Genomic DNA, 19,764 nt, shown 5'->3' with positions numbered 1-19,764 from the left:
TTACCTTTGATGAATAGCGCACCTCCGTTCTCCCACAGCGTTCAGAGATCCAGAAATTTTAACAGCTTGTCCAAACACCCTTCAGACTGGGTGACACAGGGCACAATTTGCCCCAATAAATCGCTTTTTCCACCGTTATCCAGCTCCACACCTTCTTGCTAGAATCTGGAGGGCCCTGACATTTAAAACGAGGCATTAATAACTTAAAAAGTGCACAAGAAGCTTATTAAAAAACACTGTTTACATCCTATAACGCTAGCTCCAGCGCCCAGCGACTCCATTACTCCTAGCACCGGCTGCTACGCTATGCAAAGTCTACATAGGAGTGATGGCGGCGCTCGGAGCTGAAGCTAGCATTATGGGATGTAAACAGTTAAGTAATAAGCTTCTTGTGCACTTTTTTAAGTTATTAATGCCTCGTTTTAAAGGAGGTGTGGAGCTACTTTTAGCTGGATAACGGTGGAAAAAGCGTTTTATCAGGGTAAATTATGCCCCGTGTCACCCAGTCTGAAGGGTGTTTGGACAAACTGTTAAAATTTCTGGATCTCAGAACGCTGTGGGAGAACGGAGGTGTGCTATTCATCAAAGGTAAGAACTTTTATCATGTTTTACTACAACAAAAGTCCATTTTACACCAGAGTTCTCCTTTATTATAGATTACATCTTACAGCAGAATTATTTACACTTTCTGAGATTTAATACTGATAATACCACAGTTAGTTCCGACCCTGCAATGTAATTGGCTGAGAGGTGCTCTATGAGTGACATTATCATCCGGTAATGCACTGTATTCGAAGCTCTCCATGTATTACTCTGTCACATACAGGTAACCTAGCAACGATGCAGCGCTTACAAGCCAAACAGAGCAGCTACAAACAGAGCAGCAATGGGACTATTTTAACTTGCGGAGTGTTTATAACTAAACAGATCATATTTTTGCATCCTCTTTAAGTTAACATTTTTTAATTAGGCGTGATAATGTAACTGTGGTATAATCGCAAAAATACACTTGAGGTTTGTGCTATAATGTGTAATATGTAATGTGCTATATATACAATTTTTAATTAAGCAATACATATATATATATATATATATATATATATATATATATATATACTGTATATATATATATATATATATATATATAATTGCCTAATTCCAGTACAGAACTCTCTAAATAATTTTTCTAGGATTTCTCTAAAGCTCTACACAAAAACTTTATCAATAAATTAATTTTACTGAACTTAACTGTACAATAGTTCCTGACAAGCTTATATAAAATGTTTTATATAAGCTTTTTTATAAAATGATTTTTTAAGTGTTTGCTATGGTATCCAAGGTGGTTGCTATAAAGTTGTTAAGTGGTTGCTATGATATCCAAATTGGATTCTGTGGTGTTCCCAAACAGTTGCTATGGTATTGCTAAATGGCTGGTTGCTATGATATCCCTGATGGTTGTTTGTTGTTTGGTGCTTAAGTGTGCCAAGGTGATTGCTATGCTCTTTTATGCAGTTGTTTGTTTGGTAAGTGATTGCTGGGGTGTTGCAATGGTATCCCAGGTGCGGCCATTTGGTTGCTATGGTTATGTTTAATTGGTACCAAACTATTTGAGTTAAGGCAAACTTGAGTAAAGGCAATTCAGAGTAAAAAAAGTTATAAATATAAAAGGAAAACAGTTAATTCATTCTATTCTTTAATTAATTGTTAAAAAAGTCTAAATCTTCTGGCAATTATTTGATGGTTCAGTCTTTATGATTAGTATAACACAGTGCTGTTTCTTACCTTGCTGGCGATAGCCTTCAGTTTGCCCAGTAGTGATGGAGTGTTGGAGTAAACCACGTCATCTTCATTCTCCTCGCCTTCTGCCAGAGCACAGCTGTCTGCTGCAGGCAGCTCACAATCCTTATTAGCCGACATCACGAGGCGGGAATACTTATATTCTAGCCTGTAAAAAAGAGACACAAATGTCAGCAAGTAATTAAACATTTGAAAAAAGTTTAAAATATTTTTCATATCTATTGACACAAGTTACTCACTTCTTGTTTTTCTTCCAGAAGTAACATGTAAGAGAAATAAGGAGGACTGCCATAAAAGCCCCACCCCCGATTCCAACCTTCAGCCACAGGGGGACAGCTTCACAGGGGGTGGAGCTCTTTTCGGGGAGCGAGACTCCTTTCGTGCAAAGCTTTGGCTCGTTCCACACATACAGGGTGTCCTGGAGTGAGACAGATTATTTAATCACTGATTTAACCAGCATTAATTAATATGAATTAAAGCTAAGGCCAATCTGTAGTTTTGTCACTTAGTCATTAATATTTATATTTACAGCAAAGGAAGTAATTACTTGATCCGCTGCTAATTTTGTAAGTTTGCCCATTGACAAAGACATGGACATTCTATTTTTTATTCATTTATTTTTTTTTTTATAATTTTATTTAATTTTTTTCCAATTTTCTCCCCAAGTTTAGCACAGCCAATTACCCAACCCACTCATTAGGACTTCCCCTATTAGTGATGCCCCAACACACCAGGAGGGTGAAGACTAACACATGCTTCTTCAGATACATGTGAAGTCAGCCAACGCTTCTTTTCGCAGCACAGCGGCTCGGTTCTGATACATCAGCTCACAGACGCTCTGTGCTGCAGACATCACCCTAGGAGTGATGTTGGGAGAGAGTGCCATCTACCCACCCGGAGAAAGCAGGGCCAATTTTGCTCCCTCTGAGCGCCGGAAGCTTGATGGCAAAGCTGCATGAGTAGGGGTTTGAACCTGCGACCTCCTGCTCATAGTGGCCGCGCTATAGACCACTGGACCACTCGGCACCCCAACAGTCTATAATTTTAAGGCTAAGTTAATTTTAACAGTTAGCATTGTATATATTATATACATTTATTTGCATTTTGCAGAGAGAAATAAGTATTCAATCCCTCTGCCAACCACTAAAAGGTCTGGCTCCTAAAGAACGGTTATGCTGTCAATACACTAGACGCCTTTGAAAAGACTCTGAAAAGACTTTTAACAGACAAAAGTCTCACACCCTCTCACATCTAAAGACTAGTCACAGATTTTTAGATCTTGTAGAGTCATCATTTGCAAGACTGCAACTAGATTCTTTACGAGATTATTTCCCATCATGCTTCTGGTGGAGTTTACATTCAATACATATTACATATTAAGTTGCAAATAATGTGTATATCAAGCTCCTATGAATCAGTAGTAGTGCTCAGAGTAATCATGACAGAAGCCCTATTAGTAAGTGAGCGCATTTTTTAAATTATAATGTAGCTTTTTTAAGGTGTTTTAAAGTACAACTGCTGCATAATATTGCGGTAAGTTTCTAAGTAAATAGATAAAGCCAATAATTACAACTATAAATGACCACAATAGACCCAATAAAAATTTTTTTTAAAAGAAAAAGTCAGCTACCTGCATGCCTCCTTTACACGCTCCCTCTATGGAGTGGTAGTCTGCATCGGTGCATATTGGACAGGCACTGGAACTCTCCCACAGAAAATAAAACATACAGCCATCACAGGTACCTGCAGGACACTTACTGAACACACACATATACACACAGAAACACATATTTATATTCAACTGTATACATTTAAATACAGATTTAAGCCCTATCTGGATGGGATTAGTTTCTCAGGGGGTCCTGGGTAATTTTTATTTTTTTTTAAGGGAGTCGTCTGCGATTTTATTCCCGTCCAGAATGACCATGTACGTGTTTTTCTCAGACGTCTTCTGAGAAAATAACGGGCTGAATTATCTACTGGTTTTCGCTAAATTCAGTGGTCCTCCGGTAATTTTAGTCCCGTCCGGATGCACATCTCTGAGTTTCGTCTCCTCATGTTTAATAAAATAACTATTTGTCCACTGCTACACAACGTGATTACATTGTGAGCACGCGTTTCCACGGAGATCCATGTAAACACAACAGCGAGTGGAAATGGAGGAGCTACTGAACGTGATGTGATGTGATTGAGAAAGCCTAAAAAAACTCACTGGTCATCCTCTTTTTTAAATGGCATTCCTGATGCAAGAGTTTTATCACTGAGTAGAAGTGTGAAATATTTTACACAGACGCCCCCCTGAGAAACTAATCCCATCCATTTTGGGTTTTTTATACTTAAACATACACACCTTGATACTGTAAGTTCTCCACGCTCTCCTTTCTCAGGGTTGCAGCGCAGAGTAATGACTGCACTGCGCCCATGTTCACATGAAGCAGTGACCAGGGGAGAACTTGGATAAAGAGAATTATTATTATTATTATTATTATTTTCATCACTATACAGTATTAAAACATGTTTTGGTAACACTTTCTATGAATGTCATCTTTATTAGACGCTATAACCACATTCATAACATATTATAATGCATTCATAAGGCATTATAAACATGGCTATAAATGTTTATAAAAATGCATAACCCATTATAGCCATGTTTGTTAAGCATTATGACCTGTGATCATAATACATTATAAGCTGTGCTTATAATATATACCGGTATGTTAAAATAGTATATCTCTATCATTAATAACCTAGTCCTACAACGAAAGTCTGGCACTTTATTTAGAGCGCACAAACACCTGTTATAATACATTATAATAGACTATAATTAATATTATATTCAAGACAAGAATAATTAATGAGTGGTCAAAAATATATTTATATGATTACTGAGGGTGTGTTTATAAGTTGGAAGCTTTTTTAATCATGATCCACTCTGCAAGCAGGGATTGCGTTTCTTGTTATAACATGTTATAAACACAGCTATTAATGCATTATAATCCCAGTTCATGATGCATAATAAACATTGCTATAATGAATTATTCATTTTTATAAATATGTATAGCCACATTTATAATGCCTTACGAATGCATTATAATGTGTTATGAGTATGTTTATAGAGTCTTATAAAGATGACATTCAAAGAAAGTGTTACCCATGTTTTTAGAATACTGAACAGTTTCTTTCTTATTCTCTGTTTACTTACCGAAAAAAAAAGTTAATATCTGGAAGTTTCCATGATCTTCCAGGAAACAGGTCTGGCCTTACACTCACTCCATCCAGAGTGCTGTCTACTGTAGCCCCTGAGAGAGAGTGAGAGAGAGAGAGAGAGAGAGAGAGAGACAGAGAGAGAGAGACAGAGTGAGAGACCCCATTGGTGTACAAAGACAAGGCTCAGATTATGTCAGCTTAGAAACGATTAAGGCCCTCACAGCCGGCTGTCCTGCGGGAACTGATAGCTCTGGATTCAGTTCTGGAGTGGCCTACTCCTTTCAGACTCTATCTGACCCAGTGAACAGCTTAATCAAACGAGTGCACACCTACTCCATCAATTAGCAACATTAGAGGTGACACTTCTCTAGTCACAAAGACTAACGCAGCATTTAAACTGCTCCATTGTTAATGGACACAAGTGTACTCCCTTACTTCAACTGTCCACATGTGGTGGGTGTTAACAGCGTTGTTGGTTATGTCATCCAATTAAATCATGTGTGTGTTTTAATGTATTTAAATGGAAAATACATTTATAAAAGCTATATTTTCTATAAACATATAAGCTTTAGCCTATAAATATTTGATTCAGGTTCACAACACTATCTGAACGAATGTTTTATATGCTGAGTCCTCCTCGAAAAAGAGTTTGGAGGTCGTAATTACAACTTGATATGCTTTCAAGTGTTTTTTATTTAGGTAAAAATGGACGCCATTAGGAAAATCATTTTGTTTATACTTTTGGTCTAGTATCATTAAAAAAAGGAGGTCTATTTTGAACTACTGCAAGAGAATAAAGCGAATAAGACATGCATTAGGTGAGTGATGTTTTTATCCCACTAGAACTGTGAATAATATTAGACTTTTATATTTTAAACCTTTTTTATTTTTTGTTTAAAAATTGAACAGTTTAAAGCTATTGCTAATAAGATCAAAGTTTTTTATAGTTTATTGTAGGAGCAGCCGCCATGACCTCTTGTTACCGACACACCTCCAACTGGGAAACTCAGGGCTTATCTAAAAAGCTTATCTATGAGTTTCCCACTCAATAAATACGAGTTTTTGGTGGTGTTCATGTGCTCTCATCTCGTAAATACGTTATTTCTGACATGATCTGTAGGCAGCAATACACCGCACTGAGGATACACTTTTCAGGCAATCAACTTCTCTCTTCTTATTAGATAGATGCTTTTCATTTGACAGATTTGTTCGCATAAGTTTCAACTTTTTGCCACAACACATCCCCAGGACTCCCCCAGCTGCATCTGCCAGAACTAACACTTCCGATTAAAAAAATGAATGGGATTCATTGCACTGCATTGAGGCAACGGAGCAGTGCAAATCCAGCATAACAGAAGGAACTACTGTGGGACAGACCACTCATATCTTTGATGTAGACTCTTGTCACGCACTAATATTCAAATTAATATAGTCAACTGTGACATTACCATTATTACATTTTAAATAAGTTTAAATAAGGTGCCACAATAAAGATTCTCTGCTTTCACTCACCAAGGAAGGTGTCGGCCAGACTGATAGACTGAGAGGAGAGAGCTGTCCGGAAGCCCCGCCCATCTGCTGGGATGATGGTGGACTGGCAAACAAAAGTCTGAACGTAATTGTTGAGGCCTGCTGACTCGCTCTGCAGGTCCTTGGTGGCCAGATCTGTGACGTTATCTGTACAGACAGCCACCTTCCTCCCCTGCAGTAAAGAGACAGAGAGTGAAATGACAGATAGAATATAACATTTCTAATGTCACCCTGCAGTTACCATATTCACTGTCACTGTCAGCTCTTAGTCTGATTTAGTTTTTCCTTCATTTTACTTCTGTACATCTGATTTAAAATATTTATAACATAATTTCCAATGGGTATACACACTGTTGTTAAGCACACACTACAGGTATTTGGAAAACTGAGGTTATATAAAAACTGATGCACACCTTACTCTACACATCAGCTTTTCTACAAATATCTTGTGAATCTGCATGGTCTAGCATGGGCTTTCAAACATGTATATGGGTTTGTGTTTTATGCTATGAATAATAATATAAAATAATAAAAATAATATAACAAGTTCAACATTAATAAACTTAGAACATACAATTTTCAAAAGTCTTCTAAAAAGATGAGGATTATTGTGTTTTTTTTTACATTATATTGTTCTTTATATGTTTTTAAAAGCATGTCCTTAATTAATCCACATATTTTAAGGTCAAGCATAGCAATAATATCTTCATACATATACAGCTCTGGAAAAAAATAAGAGACCACTTTTTGATGATGAGTTTCTTTGATTTTACCGAATTGAAAACCTCTGGAATATAATCAAGAGGAAGATGGATGATCACAAACCATCAAACCAAACTGAACTGCTTGAATTTTTGCACCAGGAGTGCAGGCATAAAGTTATCCAAAAGCAGTGTGTAAGACTGGTGGAGGAGAACATGGTGCCAAGAGGCATGAAAACTGTGATTAAAAAACAGGGTTATTCTACCAAATATTGATTTCTGAACTCTTAAAACTTTATAAATATGAACTTGTTTTCTTTGCATTATTTAAAGTCTGAAATCTCTGCAACGTTTTTTGTTATTTCAGCCATTTCTCATTTTCTGCAAATAAATGCTCTAAATGACAACATTTATATATGAAATTTGGAAAAAATGTTGTCCGTAGTTTATAGAATAAAACAACAATATTTATTTTACTCAAACATTTACCTATAAATAGTAAAATCAGAAACTGAAGTTTTTCCATGTGTATATGTATGTGTGTGTACAATATATACCTCTGCACCACACAGGCTGATGTTGAACTGATGGAAGTATTTGGTTCCTTTGGAAGTGAAACTTGGCCCATTCATGATGGATCCCACTGAGCTTAAGGCACTGAGGTCATAGGTGAAGGTTCGATTCTGATCTGTGTGGGAGAAGGAGCAGTCGCTGAAACAAACCGAATGTTCCTGTAAAAAACGAGAAACACGCACAGGTTAAGTTTACAGCTTTATATCCTCTCCTGCTATGTGTTTAAGTTCATGCATGTACACACACTCACCTTATTGCTCCTGCTGCCGGGGCCACATGACTGGCAGGCCTCTTGGCCATAGATGTGATGCCCGGAGAGGAAGGTGTTGGGGGGGCACTCCTGGCACTGGTTGGTATCTTTGTCTATGAAGTGGCCGGGGGGGCAGGGCACACAGGACGAGCCGCTCTCCTGACTCACCAGCGCACAGGCGTGGCAGGAAGAGGCCGAGCCATCCAGAGCGTTAGTGACGGTGATGGAGTAGATCTTTACTATGTCATTCACATAGCGGCGCACCTGAGAAGTGAGAAGAGAGAAGTGAGGATCATTCAGTTTACATAGAGTGTAATTTAGGAAAATTAAAGAATTTTAAGTGTGCCTTACTGTGCAAAAAATAGTGTGTCTTTGCTATCGCAATGAAGGGAAAAGTATGCCTTGTGCAGCTCGAAAACTCGCAAAAGGCATGTACTAAGTATCTTAATCATTCACCAATTATTTTATGGTGTAAGGTGAAAAAAAGAACAATCAGCATGTCACTTGCCATTCCCTTTAGGAGTCATGTATGCTTTTACTTAGGCGGATTGCTATTTTAACAGCGCAGCGCTTCTCAGCAGAGGAATTATTACAATTTTCAGGAAGTGTGTATGGGTTACTCACTAATCTCGTCTAGCTGAGTCTACCTATCTGAGCCTAGCATATCTTAAAACTATTGTACCATACTTTTCTAACTATAAGGTGCACTGAATTATAAGGCGTACTTTTAATAAACGTCTATTTTCTGGTCTGTTTTCATACATAAGGTGCACTGAATTATAAGGCGTACTTTTAATAAACGTCTATTTTCTGGTCTGTTTTCATACATAAGGTGCACTGGATTATAAGGCACATTTTAAGAGACACTATAAGGAACTTCTGGTTCAGCAGGTCTCGCCCCTGGGTGGTGGTACGGGGAGGTAGCTAACTAAGTTAAGTAAAGCTTAGCTAAGTAAACAAAACTGTAATAAAAAAGACTATTTTAAAGTCAAATGAATGCTGGATATAAATCTACACAGATTTCTCTCCTGAAAACTCCTGTTTATTTGGGTGAGTAAAGTGCTTCCGTTTATTTACAGTAATTTCTCCAGCATTAAGGCTGGAGCATTAGCATTAGCGGCTAACCGCTACCAGTTAGTGGCTAACGTGGCCCAACAGCGCTACACTGAGGAACTCTGATTGTTCCGGTAAGCCAGGGTGATATTAGCTAGCGGTTTGTCCCACGTAACTTGCTATAACACTGTAAACATGCAGACCACAGTCTGATATACTCACCTTTGAATGACAAAAAAGTTAGCGCAGTTAGCAGCTCCAGTAGTGCTAGCCGGGATTTTGCAGCAGGCTACAGGCAGAAAATGCACACCTCTAAATGGGGAAATAGCAGTTATTGGCTAATGCTAATGCTACTCCAACCCCGGTGCTGGAGAACTAAATTGAAACTCCTGTATAACTCTGTACTTCAGCAAAATGGCTTTACTGCTTCTTAGTACCTGACTGGTAAAATTTATACATAAGGTGCACCGGATTTTTGGGAAAATAAAAGGATTTAAATTTTTTTAAGGATTGCTATTTAAACGCCACAGCACTTCTCAGCAGAGGAAACTGACCCGTTCGATTTACACAAAACACATTACAGATAAGAGGCAGATTTCTCCCAATTGATAGTTTTTGGACTCAGAAAAAGACTATTTTTGTAGTAAAATTGCATAACCATGTGGAACTAATTCAGTCTGAATAATATGTGCATGTGGGTGTAGCAGTGGCTTACATCAGAAGGCTTGTTGGTGCGTTGGAAGGCCCATGTGTAAGAGACTGAGGCGTTCTTAGTCATGATGTGTGTGTACGCTCGTTTGGATTTGGTGCCCTCCCACGACTCCACCACATTAGTGCTCTTCCTGTTCACATCCTGCAACAGAAACCCAGAAGATCAAACACACATTCTCTTCACAATCAGTAGGAAGATTTATGCAGAACTGCTGAGACAGAAAAAGCAATCTTTTTTTTATTCTTCGTTGATGCCTGTATACCACAGACTCTGGGCCAGATACTTCAATCCTAAAAATAAATAGATTTCAAATATCACTGTGCTGACCACAAAAGCAAAGTTTATGGGAATTTATAACCTTTTTTTAGTGATTTTAATCACAAATAATTAGGAAAACACACTTAACACATAGCAACACAAAATACAGCTCTGGATAAAAATTAAGAGATCACCTCGGTTTCTGAATCAGTTTCTCTGATTTTGCTATTTATAGGTTTATGTTTGAGTAAAATGAACATTGTTGTTTTATTCTATAAACTACAGACAACATTTCTCCCAAATTCCAAATAAAAATATTGTAATTTAGAGCATTTATTCATGAAAATGAAACCTTAAATAATGCAAAGAAAACAAGTTAATATTAATAAAGTTTTAAAAGTTCAAAAATCAATATTTGGTGGAATAATCCTGTTTTTTAATCACAGTTTTCATGCATCTTGGCATCATGTTCTCCACCAGTCTTACACACTGCTTTTGGATAACTTTATGCCACTCCTGGTACAAAAATTCAAGCAGTTCAGCTTGGTTTGATGGCTTGTGATGGCATCCAGGTTTTACATTTGGTAAAATTTTTAAGTGGTCTCTTGTTTTTTTTCCAGAGTTCATGTACATGTAAAATTGTTATGTTTTGTAATTAATTAATGGTATCTCATTTCAATCCCAAACAGAGTGTCAGGGAGGGTGTTAATGCAGGGTATTAACTAAAATGTGTGTTTCCAGGACCAGGGTACATGTTCATGTTCAGAAATTTGTAATTTGTTTCAATATGATAAAGACGTACTGTATTTTCACTTTCTGCTACAGATGAAATATTCAGTGTTTAAAAAATGTGCATTATTAAAATGATTCAATTTATGATATATGTTATATAATAATTCAGACTTTACACTATTTAACAAGAGATTTGTGGTGCCTCCTGTGATCTGGACATAAACACACACATACACATACACACAAACAAAGCATTTTCAGCATGCACAGTGAGTTTACCATCATAAAGTAGAGTTCACAGTCTGCAGAGCAGATGGTCTCAAAAACAAATGTGATTCGACCAAACTCGCTGGCTGTCACCCCAGCTATGGACGTTGGAAGTCTGTGAAGAGAAAGTTAGAGATGAACAGTAAGCGCACGCTGGCACAAGACGAGCCTGTAAATAACAGCAGCTGGGCCTCAAGCACTATTGGTTCTGTGTGACAATGTGTTCGGCTCATTTGAACAATTTGAAACAGTTTTTAATGAGCTGCACTTCAGACTCACTTAAATCCAGGCACTCGTAGACTCAGAATAAGATAATCATTATCAGATCCTCCAATTCCACTGTGAATGTGATCACCAGCTACCTCCCAACCTGAACACAAACGCATATGTATCAGTAACATAAAGATTATATTACACTGACAATCATTAGTTCCATGGTAAAGCTGTAATGATACACACATTTTCAGATTTAACACAGATTTCATTTCTGAGAATTTTAATCAACTCAATTTTGATTTGTATTAATTAAAAAAAACAAAAAACACCAATAATTCTCTTATTACAAAAAAAGACACAACACACAAGCCTAGCCCTTTCCTTGTAAAAGAAAAGTGTATTTAAAGATTTTTTTTTAAAAGTATACTTAACATGGAATTGTGAGTAAGTATATTTTTTTAACAGTTATGAAGCTATGTTTAAATACAATATAAAAGCCTAAGCTTTTTCATATAACCTGCAAAAACTTAAGATTTAAGTATGCTTTTTTAAACATAATTTTTGATACACTTGAAGTATATTGTAAATGCACTACTTTGCATATTGATGCACATATTGTGTACACCTTAATACTACTGGGAAAAAAAACTACACTAAAGCTATTTTTCCTATCAACACAACATATAATTTAAAACATATTGCTTAAAAATACATTTTACTGGAATACAGAGATGGTATATTTAAGTATATTTCATGTGTATTTTTTATAAAGTATATTACATTAAAAAGGAACTTTTGATATTCTTTATTTAATTCTGTTACTTAATAATTATGTTTATTCTTACCATTCATGTCGTCACATTTGGAGTTTCCCACATTGAAGCAGGATGTTTTCATGTTTCTGGGTAAAATGTTCCACCATTTGTACTCGTATGCCAGTGATGGCTCTGTTCCTGCAGGACAGGCCTGGCAGTCTGGAGATAAAGAATGAGCTGATCAATTATACCACAATCTCTATTCAGGCAGAAACATATTGACAGAGTTAAATAGTTTGATAGAAATGTACTATACATGCAGCTATGGAAAAAAAGAGACCACATAAAATGAGGAGTTTCTTTAATTTTACCAAATTGAAAACCTCTGTATTATAATCACGAGAATTATGGATGATCACAAGCCATCAAACCAAGCTAAACTGCTTGAATTTTTGCACCAGGAGTAAAGGCATAAAGTTATCCAAAAGCAGTGTGTAAGACTGGTGGAGGAGAACATGATGCCAAGATGCATGAAAGCTCTGCATCTTTTTTGTTTTTTCAGGCATTTCTCATTTTTTGCAAATAAATGCTCTGAATGACAATGTATTTATTTTGAATTTGGGAGAAATGTCTGAGGTTCACAACTTATAAAACTATCCATTGACTTTTGCATGTCCCTGTACAGCCACCAAAAAGCAAGCATCCAGGATACTTACATACACTTGCCACAAAATGGACCACAAAATTGTTAGGTTACCTAAAACATGCTTTTTATGTGTTTTTTGAATATGTAACACAAACTGTAATCTATACGCTAAAACAGGGGTGTCCAAACTACGGCCCGTGGGAAATTTGCGGCCCGTTTCCTTTTTTGAAGCGGCCTGTGAGGTATTTTAGAAATAGAATGAAAGTTGGCCCGCTGTTAAGCAGGTTTTTATAATGTGAGATTCAAAGTTTGAACGCTAGGTGTCAGAAACGGGGCAAAGAGTCTAAAAGCGGAGAGGGTGCGCATTTCTAGTGCAGAAAAACAGGCCAAAGAGTCTAAAAGCAGAGAGGGTGCGCATTTCTAGTGCAGAAAAACGGGGCAAAAGAGTCTAAAAGCGGAGAGAGTGCGCATTTCAAGCGCAGAAAAACGGGCCAAAGAGTCTAAAAGTTGCCGTAATTAAGGAGTTTAATATTAAGAGACAACATGAAATTAAACATCAATTTGAAAAATCTTAGTTTACACAACACTGTCAAAGATAAAGATAGTAAATCAAGTAAAATGGTGTGTAAATAAAATAATCAGGAAAAAAATTATTATTTAAAGTGGTATATTTCATTATTTGTTTTATTATAGAGTCTGTGGCCCGTGACTTCAAATATATTTCTCCTTCTGGCCCCCAACAAAAAAAGTTTGGACACCCCTGCGCAAAAACTCGAAAATTTCCTATTACTTCTGTTCTGAAGTAAAGAATTCAACAACCTACTTATGTCTCTGATGTCTTTTTTATTAAACAACATCTGGGAAATGGGAAAATGGTTAGTAAATTATTGACCTATTTACAATACATGTGCATCTATACCTGTGGTTCCATCAGAGAATGTTCCAGTGGGGCAGGGTAAGCAGGTGGAGGAGTTGTGTGTGTAGAAGCCTGGGTTGCAGGGTGGGCAATCTTCTTTTTCTCCTGAAGGGGGCAGAGCCACCGCTCCACTTACACTGTCTTCCACACAGACCTTCGGCTCCACCCACCGATACAGAACCTGTGTCTGAAATGATACCACAGCACTGAAAACATCAGATCACTGATAAAGAATAACCTGCTTCCTTTATTTCTGTATTTGATTATGAATGCCCTACTTTTCCAGTGCTGTCGCAGGCGGTGTGGATCTGAAAGTAATCTTTCTCAGAGCACGCTGGCCTCTCCTTACACTCCGCCCAGCCTTCCTCTAAAACACACACAGAGGAAAGATAGAGAGAGTGAAACATAACAAAAACACACACACTAACAAATATACATTAATTTGATTTTGAAATTTCCTGCGTAATGTCTTATTACATTATAACTGTATCCTAGGGTTTTGGGTATACTAAATGTTACAACTAGGGGGTTTCCATATCGTACTGTACTCAATTATATTGCCAACATTTTTTTAATATTGTGAACGATATTATACCTTAAAATATTGTGCCATGTCACCCACCCCTAATTATCACATCAGGGTACTACTTTTTTTTCTGGCCTGCCATCACCCCCCCTCTGCGGAGGACTATTTTAGACTTTATTTATTTATTTATTTTTTATTGGTTATTCATTGAGGAAGAATAGAGACATAAGCAAACATGAAACACACAAAGGAAAATGAAAGAGACAAAAAATAGGAAGAAAATATAATAAAGAGGACGATAATGAGAAAAAAAGGGGGAAAAAAACTAAATCAAACCAAAATAGGTAAGGATAGAAAAGAAGATTAAATGTTGGTAGAGAGTGCTTAGTAATTAATGGAAAAGAGGGAAAAAAAGTAAAAATAAATAATTAATGGGAAAAAATAAATCTTAAATAATACCAAGTGTTGATTTGATATGTATTTTTGGAGGTGTTGGTAAGTATGTGTGACTGTGTGTGTGTTAGTGTTTGTGCACAAATAGAGGGACATTATTTGTTAGGTAGACAGTTGTGTTGGGTTGGGTATTGAATCTAACTTTAGCTGTTTTCTTGGTGGATTGGTTAATTTTGTGGGGTAATTACTGTTGGAAGAAGGTTATAATGAATGTCCAGATTTAATTGTATTCAGGGATTTTATATTTGGCAGAAGCAGATATTTTTTCCATGGATATATGATCTATTAGTACATTTTCTATTAATTAATAGTGATGCTGTTTCTCGACTTCCAATTGATGAGGATAGTTTTTTTGGCGATGGTTAGAGCTGCAAGTAAAGCATTGGCTGCTGATTTTGATGTAATGATGATTGCTGTTGGGTCTCCTAGTAAACATGATTCTGAGGATGGATAAAGTCATTTTTAAGGCTATACTGTATATACCTGAGTATTGTGTCCCTGGGCACGGTGTGCATGAGCTGGCTCCCTTGTTGGAGTAGGTGTTCCTGGGGCAAAGATCACAGGAAGAGGAGCCTGGAGTTTTACTGAATGTTCCAGGTCTGCAAGGGAAACACTCTGACGCGTATGCCACACCTGCAGATATCACACACACAGACATCTGACTATGAATTAACATTTTTTTTTTTTCTTATACCACTTTGGTAACTATAAACAAATACAGAAACATTTATATGTGACTTTAAATTCTCAGACCTTCAATCTGGATGTTCTTCAGCAGAACAGGCTTCACAGGTTTCCCTCCCAACAAAATACCTGTGGTCCTCCAGTACAGAATATTAGTGCCTGACTTCAGATTCACCTGCAAGTACACAGATAAATGTGATAAATCTCTGTGCTTTACATTAAAACAATCTACACATATTTCTTTTCATTATTTATTTCTATTATTTATTATCCCATTTTCTCCCCAATTTAAAAGGCCAATTACTCTCATTAGGACTCCCATTATCAGTCGTAATGCCACAACACCAGGAGGATGAAGACTAGCACATGCTTCCTCCGACACATGTGAAGTCAGCACTCAGAGGAAAGCGCAGCAACTCGGTTCTGATACTTCAGCTCACAGACGCAGCCTTGTTCTAATCGACATCTCCATTTTGGAGTGATGAGGAGAGAAAGCATCGTCTACCCACCCAAAGAGATCAAGGCCAATTGTGCTCTCCCGGGGCTCCGGCAGCTGATGGCAAGCTGCATGACAGGGATTCGAACCAGCAATCTCCCGATCATAGTTGCAGCGCTTTAGACCGCTGGATCACTCTGAGCCCCTGTATTTTTTATATAAAAATCAACAGAGAACGAAATCTAAAATTTCACTGACCGTATGTGTTCCCCATTCACCATTAGAGGTGAGCTTGATCCACTTCTGGTCGGCTGTTTGGTCCATTTCCTGGCACTGGTCATTTTGAATCTGGATGAAGAAACAGGATATTTAATGTATGTAAAAACACACAGCGTTTCTAGTTTACAATAAACGACTAGTTTATTACAAAAAAATACTAGATTCCTGTATATAAACATGCCTTATACTAATAAACTTGACTCATACTAATAAACCTGATATGCCTTTTGAGATGTTATTTGAGTAAGGCACCAGCATCAACAAAAAAAAAACAAGTTAATCAGGTAAAGCGATTTTCACACATCTCACTATTGTTTTGAAAACAGTCATTCAACCAACAATAACCAGCCAACAGTGGTCCTGAAGGGTAAGAGGATGACTAACGCAAGTGTGCATAGGAAACCAAACTGTTTTGAGGTTCAAAACAGAGAAGCCAATCAAACCTGAACTACCAGTAATTTATCTTACTAAAGCAAAGAAGCATACACAGCCCATTTAAATCTGAAGAATAACTAAAAATAAATCTGTTGCACGAGCATGCATGGTGCACCTGCTTTGCCAAGATAGCAATGATCATATGTTGTCTGGGTTCAAATCAGTCAGTGGCGCACCTGTGTTTTACACTGTCAAAATAGCTATATGGTAGAAATTTATCTGAACACACCTCACTTTCAGACCAGTGCACCCCTCAGTATGGATATAATCATAAGCTCAATCACTATTTATATATGACGCAAGTGAAAGGTGCAAAAATAGACAGTTGACGGAGTGTAAGATAGCAATGAGCATCACAATGCACCTTGCATGGGGTGTAAGATAGGGTCCCTTTATATTTTAATATAAAAAATTGTTTGTGTGCATGCACATCTTTATATGTAGTAATTCCTTTCTTTTTTTCTAAAAGAAGGATGTAGAGATATACAGTGCCCTCCATAATTATTGGCACCCCTGGTTAAGATGTGTTCTTTAGCTTCTCATAAATTGAGTTTTGTTCAAAATAATATAGGACCACGATGGGAAAAAAAAGTAAAGTCCAACCTTTAACTCAAGTAAATTTTAAGGGGGAAATAAAATCCCTGACTAAGAAATAATTATTCTTCATAAAATCACCTGTTCCACAATTATTGGCACCCCTAACAATTCTTAGGAAATAAATTTAATAAAACTATTTCTGTCACTTCTACAGTAGTTTACGAAGTTGATCAGAGTATGTAGGAACATTTAATTAGTAATTCACAACTTCCTGTTTCCCTGGGGTATAAATATGACGTGACACAGAGGCCATTTATCTTCAACATGGGAAAGACAAAGGAACATACCATTCAAGTGAGGCAGATGTGTGTTGACCTTCACAAGTCAGGCAATGGCTACAAGAAAATCGCTACTCGCCTACACCTGTCCATATCTACTGTCAGAGGAATTATTAAGAAGTTTAAAACAACTGGAACAGTGGTAAACAAGCCTGGACGAGGACGCAAGTTTATTTTGCCACCACGCACAGTGAGGAGGATGCTAAGAGAAATAAAAAGTTCTCCAAAGCTCACTGTTACAGAATTGCAACAAATGGTAGCTTCTTGGGGTCACAAAGTCTCCAAAACAACCATCAGGCGCTATCTACATGCCAACAAGCTGTTTGGGAGGCATGCACGGAAGAAACCATTTCTCACTCACAATCATAAACGCAAACGTTTGGAGTTTGCTAAGCGGTACTGGGACTTCAACTGGGACCGTGTGCTTTGGTCAGATGAAACAAAGATAGAGCTTTTTGGCAACAAATGCTCTAAGTGGGTCTGGCGTAACACAAGAGCTGAGTATGCAGAAAAGCACCTCATGCCCACTGTGAAATACGGGGGGGGATCAGTGATGCTGTGGGCCTGTTTCTCTTCCAAAGGCCCTGGGAACCTTGTTAGGGTGCATGGCATCATGAATGCTCTAAAATACCAGGACATTTTAAAACAAAATCTGGTGGCTTCTGCCCGAAAGCTGAAGATGGGTCGTCACTGGGTCTTTCAGCAAGATAATGACCCTAAACATGTGGCCAAATCTACACAGAAATGGTTCACCGCACACAGAATCAAGCTCCTCCCATGGCCATCTCAGTCCCCAGACCTCAACCCCATTGAAAACCTGTGGGGTGAGCTGAAGAGGAGAGTGCAGAGGAGAGGACCCAGGTCGTTGGATGATTTAGAGAGAATGTGCAAAGAGGAATGGTCAAAGATCCCTCTTTCTGTATTCTCCCATCTTGTGAAACATTACAGGAGAAGATTAGGTGCTGTTTTGTTGGCAAAAGGGGGTTGTACAAAGTATTAACATCAGGGGTGCTAATAATTGTGGCACACATGATTTGATGTTAAATAATTATTTCTTAATGTGGGATTTTTTTCCTACTGAATAAATTCACTTGAGTTAAAGGTTGTATTTTACTCTTTTTTCCCATCGTGGTCCTATATTATTTTGAACAAAACTCAATTTATGAGAAGCTAAAGAACACATCTTAACCAGGGGTGCCAATAATTATGGAGGGCACTGTATGTAAAGTGTGTATTTGCTGGTAAAAGAGCGTCCAGACTCACAAAGAATTCGAAGAACACGTTGTTGTCAACATATTGGTAGTCAAATGAGACGGAACCCTGTTTCATCAAATGAACGGCATACACCAGTGAAACCGTGCACTCGTCCCGATTCGACTCCAAGTGACTCCCCTGAGGTGTCCATGATGAACTGCATACACACAGATACACATATATACAGTATATAACAGTAAGTTTGGGAAATAGGTGAAAAAGACTGATAATATTCATACAGAGAATGAATGTGTCAGAGAGACTGACTTGTTACAGGACAGAGACTCATCCCCAGATCCCTCAGGCTCCATGTAGGTGGCCAGGCTGCTGAACCCAGCAGGAATAGAGTCCCACTGGTCAAACCGCACGCCACTACCCAGTGAATAGAAGCCTGCTGCACAAGCTGTACACTGCTGAGAGGACATCTCCAAAAACTCTCCCGCCTCACAGGAGAAAGCTTTAAAATACATATACAAACGAAAATAATAAAATTACAACATTAAAGGTCTCATTCCATCCTTTTTCATTCATTTTAAAATGTTTAGTTGTGGTGTCTAGTACGAATGAATGTCATATGAGCTGTTTTTGTGAAAAAAAGAAAGTACTCCGGTGATCCTGTATAACGCTGCTTTAGTCTGGTGGAGGAGTGGCGGAGGAAAGAACGACAAGATTTCGGCTCTTGCTCATGAATATTCATACATGCAAACATAACGCCTCAGATTGGCTAACAGCACTTCTAAACATTTTAAAATTAAGACATTTTTACACTAATAACAGTCTTTGCAATATCATATGTTACTTTACAACATGTGTAATGCCCTGCTAAGTGCAGTTCAGCCACTGACCTAGTCTTAGAGTCTCTGTAAAACGCAAAGTCCACCGGAGATCCTATGTAAACCTATAGATACACACAGAGGTGGGTAGTCCAGGTCTAGAATGTATTTATATTTTAACTAGTGTAAACAGAGCTGTTTTAAACATACATCTACCTATCTCAATTGTATTTCGCTGGTGGTGTTCCATAGACAAATTCTAACCATTTGTTCTTTGCTCTAAATTATTGGGCAAAGCTTATAACACTGATGTGATATTTGCACAAATAACACAAGAACAAACTGCCATGTTGTTCCTAGCACTGTTAGCTCCTGTCTGACGTGACGAAGCCTGTGGGGTTCGGACGCCAAGGTGGGCGTGGCCATTAATACT

General features: G+C 37.7%; 1 protein-coding gene across 2 annotated transcripts in view; it reads right to left on the bottom strand.

The window, feature by feature from the left end:
* elapor2b (endosome-lysosome associated apoptosis and autophagy regulator family member 2b) overlaps positions 1–19,764 on the bottom strand; it is a 32,208-nt gene that overhangs the window by 6,788 nt on the left and 5,656 nt on the right. For both annotated transcript variants that reach the window (XM_022671849.2, XM_022671850.2), the window contains exons 3-21: positions 18,826–19,015; positions 18,568–18,715; positions 15,974–16,063; positions 15,349–15,454; positions 15,079–15,228; positions 13,895–13,983; positions 13,620–13,803; positions 12,145–12,273; positions 11,363–11,453; positions 11,096–11,198; positions 9,830–9,967; positions 8,062–8,325; positions 7,796–7,969; positions 6,520–6,709; positions 5,003–5,099; positions 4,148–4,249; positions 3,428–3,554; positions 2,037–2,215; positions 1,783–1,945 (exon numbers count right to left, since the gene is read on the bottom strand). In XM_022671849.2, the coding sequence (XP_022527570.2) occupies positions 1,783–1,945; positions 2,037–2,215; positions 3,428–3,554; positions 4,148–4,249; positions 5,003–5,099; positions 6,520–6,709; positions 7,796–7,969; positions 8,062–8,325; positions 9,830–9,967; positions 11,096–11,198; positions 11,363–11,453; positions 12,145–12,273; positions 13,620–13,803; positions 13,895–13,983; positions 15,079–15,228; positions 15,349–15,454; positions 15,974–16,063; positions 18,568–18,715; positions 18,826–19,015 (2,714 nt within the window). The remainder of the gene's footprint in view (positions 1–1,782; positions 1,946–2,036; positions 2,216–3,427; positions 3,555–4,147; positions 4,250–5,002; positions 5,100–6,519; positions 6,710–7,795; positions 7,970–8,061; positions 8,326–9,829; positions 9,968–11,095; positions 11,199–11,362; positions 11,454–12,144; positions 12,274–13,619; positions 13,804–13,894; positions 13,984–15,078; positions 15,229–15,348; positions 15,455–15,973; positions 16,064–18,567; positions 18,716–18,825; positions 19,016–19,764) is intronic.

Source organism: Astyanax mexicanus, chromosome 2, assembly GCF_023375975.1.
Source record: "Astyanax mexicanus isolate ESR-SI-001 chromosome 2, AstMex3_surface, whole genome shotgun sequence".
Lineage (NCBI taxonomy): Eukaryota > Metazoa > Chordata > Actinopteri > Characiformes > Acestrorhamphidae > Astyanax > Astyanax mexicanus.
This window is presented reverse-complemented; position numbering and strand designations above follow the sequence as displayed.